Source organism: Cibotium barometz, chromosome 26 (genome assembly GCF_041138505.1).
Source record: "Cibotium barometz isolate CiBa-2024 chromosome 26, ASM4113850v1, whole genome shotgun sequence".
In the NCBI taxonomy this organism is placed as follows: domain Eukaryota; kingdom Viridiplantae; phylum Streptophyta; class Polypodiopsida; order Cyatheales; family Cibotiaceae; genus Cibotium; species Cibotium barometz.
This window is the reverse complement of record NC_141071.1, coordinates 54,432,748-54,442,507: the sequence shown is the minus strand read 5'-3', so window position 1 is coordinate 54,442,507 and position 9,760 is coordinate 54,432,748. Positions and strand designations below refer to the sequence as shown.

General features: G+C 36.6%; 1 protein-coding gene across 7 annotated transcripts; it reads right to left on the bottom strand.

The window, feature by feature from the left end:
• Positions 1-1,254: 1,254 nt before the first annotated feature.
• On the bottom strand, positions 1,255-3,733 carry LOC147624100 (uncharacterized). 7 transcript variants are annotated; one of them, XR_015269305.1, is made up of 5 exons: positions 3,041-3,733; positions 2,637-2,726; positions 2,138-2,543; positions 1,930-2,051; positions 1,255-1,818 (listed from the first exon to the last, which is right to left on the bottom strand). XR_015269305.1 is itself a non-coding variant. In XM_086820961.1 (3 exons), exons 1-3 carry the CDS (start codon positions 3,152-3,154, stop codon positions 1,738-1,740), a joined length of 285 nt encoding a protein of 94 aa, XP_086677087.1. In that variant the 5' UTR covers positions 3,155-3,733; the 3' UTR covers positions 1,255-1,737. The 7 variants fall into 7 exon arrangements, 2 of the variants coding, with proteins under 2 accessions (XP_086677087.1, XP_086677088.1); XR_015269307.1 differs by having other exon boundaries at positions 1,930-2,543; positions 3,033-3,733; XR_015269304.1 differs by having other exon boundaries at positions 1,930-2,543.
• Between the last annotated feature and the right edge of the window lie 6,027 nt (positions 3,734-9,760).

Below are 9,760 nucleotides of genomic sequence, written 5' to 3'. Positions count from 1 at the left end.
AAAGCACATGAGCTTGGAGCTAGCAACCACTGGTGGTGCTTGGAAGCTATGAATCCTAAGCCGGAAGCAAGATAAGTCCTTTATGATGGTTGTTGTTTATTCCACATTTTTTAGAATGGTAGAGTTTTGATGATGTTGTGAATGAGCAATAACATTTTTGGCACAAGTAATAGAACGAGGAACTAGGCTCTAATACCATATGACAAAATAATAGAGATATCAACGAATACTCATGGAGGACAAAAAAAGATTAATAATATGATTAGTGAGATAAGAAATTAAAATGCTAAAAACACACTTAATAACATGTTTAAGACAAGAATAATATGTTAATCCCATAAATTTTTCATTGAGATAAAGTCTCTTGTATAAGCTTGAGGTACAAGATGTGTGATATCATTGATGAGGTCAAAGAATCGCTTACATTCTCTCCCATGGATCTAGGCCCCATGTGGGTTCAAGGCCACCATATTTTTGTGTATTAAATGCAATAGATGTTTCTACTCTTCTACTTGTGTGAGGCGCCCACTTCTAGTGGATTCTTAAGCTTTTACTTACTAACAAAATCAAATGTCTCCTATTAATCTCTAATGTCTAAGACCATCACCATTACTCAATGTCCATACAAAAACCATAGCCATTAGGAGCCAACTTCCAACACCCCCGTTGCCCCCTCCCTTGGTTCTTACATGGCCATCTTTTGGGCTCTATGTGGACAACCAAAAGAAAGAGAAGGGCTAGGATATGGCCACCTCAGCTGCATGTGTAAGTAGTTGTAATGGACACACTTTTGCACGAGATCACATCACCTTGGCACAAAAAATGATGAGATTTCATTTACTTAATTAGAGCAACATTTCGTTCATAGATGGCACAAGGAGCCACAAACCAATTGCGACAATGAAAACATAGCTACTAGCTAATCGCATGTGAGTCACACTCATCATCGACAAACAAGTTACATTTGTGTTGGTGCTCTTGACATCCATGATCATATCTACCATGCGTTTTTTAATTTCCTCAGCATACTTCACATATACAAAAAATAACAAGAAAATTTTTTAGGCCAAGTTATCATCTATTCCCAAAATAACGAGGAATTTTAGGCCAAGTAAACGAAAATTTTTATCTCCTTCAAAACATCTTTTAATTAACCACTAACAAAAAAATGTTGATATATGAATCAATGGTGGAAAAACAAAAATCATTGAAAGGTGCCAAACACAATAAAATAGCACCACTGCACTTAAGACATAACCAATATTTCCATGCCATTCACAAATCCATACCAATAGAGTCACGGTAATCCACCCAAAAAAGTTCTAATAGTAAACGAGATAGTAATAATAGTGCAAGTGAATATGAGGTGAAGGTACTCACTAGTCGTACGAATTGCCCCCCACTAGTGAATATGTGAAGTACTGGTCTCCTCACCTCTAACTGTATTCTTGCTATGAAGAAGAGGCTGTACATAAGACGTGACAACCCTATTGTCGACATCCATCGAAATGCACATACGACCAGTGTGAAAATATGTCCTCAGGATTGGGGTTGTGCCGCAACCTAGCTCCACTGCTATACTACTAGAATGGCAAAACAGCTCCAAATAGCAAGCCATGAATGTATAGATAATCTCCATGCTCCCATGCCACTCAGCACCATAAGGTCCCCTAGCACTTGTTGCAGGTGGCAAATGATGGTATGCAACGGACTCCAATGGCCCGCATCTGAAGGTACTCAAATAGAGGCGTACTCCGACAAGAAGACGTGTGGATCCATCCCCCGTCTGCGGTTCATAAACAATGTAGATGTACTATACTGCAAGGACCCAAAAAAAGACAAAGAACATATTTAGTAGCTAATGTTTGCAAAAGTACAAAGCACAACACAGCAAAGCATCATTAAACACTAAAAGAAGAGTGGGTATACCTCTATCGTAGATCCCGCAGGCTTCACATAACCATAGGCAAAGTAATGCATGACAATAACTCGATGCCAAATCTTAAGATCACATACACAACAATACTTCTCAATCCACCTTACGGCATGCCCTAAAAGCAAAGCACATAAATTATAATTTAATTCTTTGGATCACACCAACGTTTCCCATACAACAAGAAAAAAAGATTAATCACACCTCCACTGGATGCCATAATGAGTAGCCATCCATGATCAAAAAGCAAAGATACCACCCATTGATACCTCATATCGCACGTGCTCCTCTGTGATCATATCCCATGATGCAGGTCGAGGTGAAGAACCATACATAAATCCACCAAAGGAGAGATCAAGAAGAATAAAATATGCAGTCCACCCGACAGGTTTCCCCTTCCTCACACACTCTCTACCTTGAGGCCAATATCTCATGACATGCTCATGAATCTCAATGTACATGGGATTCTTCCTGCTGCTTGAGAAATCACAAACAATGGATATACACGTATGCTCCATCCCAACAGGCAATGAATCCATGCTATGCTTAAGAACATAGACAAAAGTGCTTCTTTCCTTAGAAAGCACTCGGCGAGTGTTGTCCGCACTCCCTTCGAAACATAAACAATGAAACAAACCTCATTTGAACCAACTACACTAAACATATATAATTAAGGAGCATATGAGATGGAATGGCTTCTTACCGAGAAAAGAACTATCGTCCTTTGAATAATTAGGTTCTCTATCCTCTGAAAGGTCAGGCTCCTTAGCTCGATGCTGACTTTTCCCACGATCTATCAAAACCAATACATAGGCCTATAGTCAATACATATTATTGTCAATTTGTATCCAAAACAAAACACAATGATCCTACCATGCAAGTAAAGTGTATCCCTTCTACCAACTTGTTCCACATCCTTCTTGAATTAAGCGTGATCGACAACCATTGCCTTGCCCTTAGAGGTAGAGCAACAATGATTCCATTCTCTTTCAAAAATAGTAGAAACCTATGTAATTGCAAACACACTCTACCAAAGCAACTTAGAATACAACGAACAAACACAGAGCTGTCTACAAGCGACCACTCTAAAATAGTATACTTGTATACCAGTCTTTGAGCAGCCATCTGAATCAAGTCAAGCTTTCTTAGAGTTTTAGCTCCCTTCTCTTTTCCCTCCACATGCCTGACCATATGAAACAAGAACTTTCTTTTCTCAATCATCACCTCCTAGTAATAATCAAGGAAAGGGTACTTGTTAGGAACTCGAATTCCACTAGGCACGTCGATGAATGGAACTACAATTCCACAAGGCACACCGATGAAATCCTCAAGCACATCTTGAGCTCTCAAGAATATCTTCTCCAACACAACCTCTCTCTGAAGAAGCCAACTACAAAATGACAACATTTCCAAGATTACATGATATTCGTTTATTTAGGTACTCATTCCGTGTTCCTTCAACATGACAAAGTACTCGTAATAAAGAGAAAGAAAGAGGTTTACTTTCTATAGCCATGGTCCCCTCTCAGAAGAGAAAACATGGATTTAGTCGCCTTGTTTGCCTCAAATAGAGACAACCAATATAACTTTGTCTCATTGGAAATATTACACATTACAAGCAAGTTTAGCTTCTCCAATGTGGCAAAGCTTTCATCCCGCCACTTCAGTGCTAAGATTCATTTTCACCACTCTCTTCCCCAAGGGAGGGATAAAAAATATTCAAGATCTATCCACAACAAAAATAGTTAAAAAAACAAAAAATGAGATGTTAGAGCAATAAAAAGACCAGGGCATATTGTTGAAAGACACGATTTCCAAGTTGTCATAGAAAGTTACCTTTCCAATTCTTCTCAACCTGCGACATAACTTACTCCCAAAATTAGAAGGGACTCTAAAAGTGTCCAAAGGAAGTGTAAAATGTATTTTCCTACTTCTAGGGAGCTAGATCTTGAAGAAAGAATGAGGGAACTGCAAACCCAACTCAAGAGGCATGAACAAGAGAAAGTGAGCCTAGATCTTTGCAATAGCAAATTGGCTAAGAGATGTTCCTCTGATATGGTAATTCTTGTGAAAGGGTTGCCGCCTCAGTGGATCGAGACATAAGGAAGACCCGGTCACACGAGATAGTGTTAAAGAGATTAAATAGACAATGGAGGAAGGTATGCGACCTCTAGAACCTATTTTAGAGGAGTCTCGAGAAAACCTGGCCACTCTTGCAAAGAAACTCATTTAGGCAATGATGATCTATTAAGAGAAAACATAGAGAAGATCTACACTAAGGCAAAAGTGGACATGATGTTGAGGACCCCATAATTTCAAGAGTATATGAGAGACCTCATTGGTTCTACCTTCTTATGCAATTCTTTGAAGAACTAAACCTATGGAAACCACATTATGCTATCACCAACTCAAAATATCCAATTCATAGACACTTGATGCTTGTTGCTTATGCCCTTGTCTTATCATATATGAAAACATCTTAAATGGTAAAGTTACACATGTGAAAATGTCTTATAAACATCAAATAACTTATATTATATACCAATCTGCCCAAGTATCTCCGTGTTAATGGAAACCAAGGCTTAGCTCCCTTGGTGTACTTCTTCCGAATTTTTGCAATGAGGTTGACATCCTCATCGAGAAACTCTTTCAAATAATCTTTTGGATTTTCCAAACAAATGTTGGTTGCGTTCACCAATTCATAACTCAAAGAGGTGGTGACCAATGCATGCATGCTAAGGCTACATCAATCCAGACACACCAACAGTTTAAAAGTTTTTCATCAACACTTTAATCTTAGAAATAAAATTTGCCTTGCTTGGTCTTGGCCTTCTACTGCCCCCTCTCTTTGGAGACTTGGCAACACGTCTGCTACAAAAAAAACATGGTAATCTAATCAATTAGCAAAACATACAGAACAAATTTTATTCATTTTCACCAAACATACACAACAAATTTCAATCAAAATGCCAAGCAAAGAGGCTTTAATTCCAAACAAATGCAAAAACAAAAGGTCCCTTTCATAGCTTGTGCCGGCACGGTCCATATTGGCCAAATTATATTTCACCAAAATACACAACGTAATTTCATCAAATATACAAAAAGAGAAAATTTTATTCTATCATTAAAAAAACAAAGTGTCTGTGATAGCCCGTGCGGTTTACCCTAAAATTCTATCAAAATGCAAAAACAAGGTCTCTATTGTAACCCCCGGCACGGTCCATATTGGCAATGTTAATTCTCTTACAGTTCAACGAAATTCCATAAAAAATTACAGAATGGTTTACCCTAAAATTCCATAAACATGAACTATATATACATTCTAAACAGGACATCCACTACAGCTATTCATGGTATGACGCTTGAACATAAGTTTAGAGGCAGAAGACCAGATGAGTCTTACTTGAAAGTGTTTGGGTATATTACATATGTGCATGAAGTAAGAATAAATTTGGATCTAAAGGCAGAGAAATGCATCTTTATTAGTTATGCTATGGAGCAGAAAGGCTATAAATTCTATAACCCTAGTAATCATGAGATGCGAGTAAGTCACATCCTATCACATCCCATTTACATCTTTATCACATCCCATTTACATCTTATCACATCCATTCACATCCTATTCCTATTTAGTAGCTTTTTCTACCTCGATACCGATAATGGGACTTTTTCTAAATTTTTGCCAATTGCTTGGCCTAGATAAAGGTTCTTTTTCTTGTGACGACTATTTCCATATTCTTTCTCAATTTCTCAAATGAATTATATTCAATATTCCTCTTTTGAATAAAAGAGTTCATGGGATTTACAAAAATCAATTCTACCCATATTTTCACTTTTGATAAATAATCATAAATTGAATTATACTAAACATTCATCTTTTTTCCATTTAATTTCTTGGACCTCAAATATCATGGGAATTCCTCTTTTTGCATTGAATTATTTACATTCCAATGTCATGGGAATTCCTCTTTTATCATAAAATAAATCTATCTAAAATTCCTCTTTTCTTTAATAAAATATCCATTAATTAAATATACCAAGAATTTCACTTTTCCTATTTAAATGATTGAATTTCAAATGTCATGGAAATTTCTCTTTTATCATTTAAATATTTCTCATGCATAAAATAAATTTATCTAAAATTTATCTTTGAATTTAAATAAAATATCCATTAATTTTAATATTCTAGGAATTTCACTCTTCCTATTTAAATGATTGAATTCCAAATGTCATGGGAATTCCTCTTTTATCATTTAAATATTTCTCATGCATAAAATAAATTTATCTAAAATTCATCTTTGAATTTAAATAAAATATCCATTAATTCCAATATGCAAGGAATTTCACTCTTCCTATTTAAATGATTGAATTCCAAATGTCATGGGAATTCCTCTTTTATCATTTAAATATTTCTCATGCATAAAATAAATTATCTAAAATTTATTTTTAAATTTAAGTAAAATATCCATTAATCCCAATATGCTAGGAATTTCACTCTTCCTATTTAAATGATTGAATTCCAAATGTCATGGGAATTCCTCTTTTATCATTTAAATATTTCTCATGCATAAATTTTTTTATATCTAAAATTCATCTTTGAATTTAAATAAAATATCCATTAATTCCAATATGCTAGGAATTTCACTCTTCCTATTTAAATGATTGAATTCCAAATGTCATGAAAATTCCTCTTTTATCATTTAAATAAAATTACCATAATTTTCTCTTTTCTTAATTATTTAATTATACCTAGACCTTAAAAATCAGTTTTTCCTTGAATGTGATGAAAATCATTCTTTTAGCCTAGGATATTCAATCCTAGAATATGGTAGGAAGTCCTCTTTTCACGTTATGCATAAGAATGAATTATGTGTCAATTTCTTAAAAATTTTACCATAGCTCTGCTACTATTACTGATAATTTTTTATATTTTTAAAAAGAATAAGACTTAGTAATGTAATTATGATAGTATAACTATCTTTTAGCCTTAAATCCAACTTATGGATTTAACTCATAAAATTACCATAATTTACTACCATATAAGTATAAAAAACCATTGTCTTAACCTCTCTAGCTTCACAAGCCTAGAGTTTGATTTGTGAATTGAGAATTTCTCCATGAGAAGCATCAATTGAATAGAGAATTGGTCATAGGAATGACCATTCTTTGGGAGAAAGAGAGAGAGATAAACATAAAAGCATCCTAATTTAAGCATAAATGTAAACTTTTCTTAATTGTTCATTACAACTCTTAAGAAAAGCTTGATTTGCATTATAAACACATAATTAAGAAACTTCTCAAGCTTGAGAGGGGTTGAGAAGTGAAAACATTGAGAATAGTAGAGAAAAACCATAAAATTACACTTTACGTCTTGTTTTTGCTTACTTCTCTATCATAGAAGAAGCCCCCAACCAATCAATTTGTTTGTGTGTTAAAAAGAAAGCTCCAAGGATGGTTGAAGAGAGAGAGAGAGACTCCACTCTCTCCAAAAGTAGAGGATTTTTAAGGGATAATAAAAAATATCATTATTTTAGTATAATACTGGCATGGTATAGTTCACAGATTTTTTTACAAAGGACTAAGGATCTATTTATAGGTGAGGGAGGCCTCTAACCAAGTCCAACTAGGTTCTAGAATTTTCCAAGTTCAGTTTGGCTGAATTTGGACAAGATTTGGACCTAGTTTGGCTCCATTTTGATTTGGTTTGATCCAGGAGAGAGGAGATATAAAAATATCACAATTTTTTGAGTTAAAACTCCACCACATGTATGAAATAGGCGCCTCCTTGAAGTCTCCCCCCTCCTTGATTTGGGGCCATTGCATTACTATTTTTGGGGATTCAATTTATGCAGCACAATGATGGCATTGTTATGCTGCAGTCAATATTCACAAAAGCTATTGAAGAGGTTTAATCTTGAAAACTGTAAACCTATGTGGAGACAGGTACTCGACTTAGTCTTCAAGATGTAGGAGACTCTTTTAATGCTAGTTTATATCAGTAAGCTGTGGCCAGATATACAATATGCGGTCTCACAATTGAGCAGATTTAAGCATAGCCTAGGTACGAAGCATTGGCAGGCTGTTAAGTGGGTTTTTCTCTATTTATAAGGCACTCGGTATTTTGGATTGTTTTATCCAAAAGGGGGTGAGTCACAGTTACATGCTTTTAGTGATTCAGATTAGGTTGGATACTCTGACACATGAGTGAACTTTCACCTTGGTGATTCATGTATATCATGGCTCAGCAAGAAGAAGCCTACAGTGGCCACTTTCAGCTACTGTGAAGCTGAGTATAGGGCAGCTTTTAGAGCTACAGTTGAGTGTGTGTGTGGCTCAGATGTCTTATGGCTGATTTGGGTGTTGAATAGTCGTCTGGCACTACGATTTATTGACAGCCAAAGCGCATTAGCAGTTGCGAGGAACCCAGTGTTTCATGCTTGCACTAAGCACATTGAGGTGCATTACCTCTATGTTAGGGAAAGACTCTCTACGACAGAGATCAACTTGGTCTATGTGCCTACACGTGATAACATGGTAGATTTATTCACGAAGGCTCTTCCTCATGAAAAGTTTGAAGCTTTTTGTAAATGTTGAATCATGAAAAGTTGAAAGAATGTTGAATCAATAGTTCAGAGCAGTGAGATAAGTGTGTGACAAATCAGGAAATAGATTGGTTGGCGTGAAACTATAGCAATGTGCCTTGGAGGTGCTATAGTCCAAGGAGATCAGCGGGCGGGTCTGGACTAAGTTAATGCAGCAACAACTGATACTGTAGCTATCAACACCAACAACTTTTGAAGAAATATTTGATGTGGGAGCATATGGAGCAGTAGATACAGGAGCTCTGCATCTGAGACTTGTGCATAAAAAAAAAACCTTGAGGCGGTGACCTCCACCGCAGCCAACAAACAGTAGCAAGCAGCGAACAAAGAAGAGAGGCAGGGCAGTGGACAGTAGCAGCTAGATTGAATGTGACCACAGTTGAGCTCTAGCCATGGCTATGGTCATAGTAGCAGAAATGTGAAGAAGAAGATGACCATGTGCGTGGGTCATCCGGCTACGAAAAAAAGGTCCGCCCATAGTAAATGAGATGCTTGACGTCATGGCGCGTAGCAGAGCTTCAAGACTGGCATTGTGCGACTAGCTTTAACAAATGCATTGAATATCCTACAACTAGATGCGGTGTAGGTGCTGCATAGAAGATCCATCTTTTTGTGTTATCAATGAATTGAAGGATTAAAAAAAACAATGTTAACATAACCCTTAGAGTTGATTCACACACCGAATTTATAAACCTTCAAAAGCATGAAAGTGTTCACACACACATGGGTTTGTTCTCGGCTTTGGTCAAAAGGTTTTGTAATTTTTATTTTCACCCATAGTTCATGATGGGTAACCATACTACATGAGCCTGTGTGCTCAAAACGAGGAATGATTGATTCAGCCATGGTATGAGGGTTCTCTGCCCGAGCCCACTTAGAGGCTCAAAAGTGGTTTGTATGTATGTGTAATTCTCAATACACTTTGAGATAGTTGTGAGAGTAGCTGGCTCTCGCAAGTGGTGGTGTACATGGGTTTGTGCCTTTCTCGAACACTGCGGTGGCTCAAAAAGGATGAGGGTGGATTCTCCCAAGAAAGTGGTGCTCAAACAAACTTGGTGTCTATGTTGGGTAGATATGACACATGCACGTTGTCACATGCGAGGGGGTCTAGATGCGTCTAGACACATGATGACACTCCAATTTATCATTGAGGGGGAGTTTTGAGATATATATTGCATATGGGGAAATTCTAAATTGTATGGGTGATGGGTGAGTGAGATACACC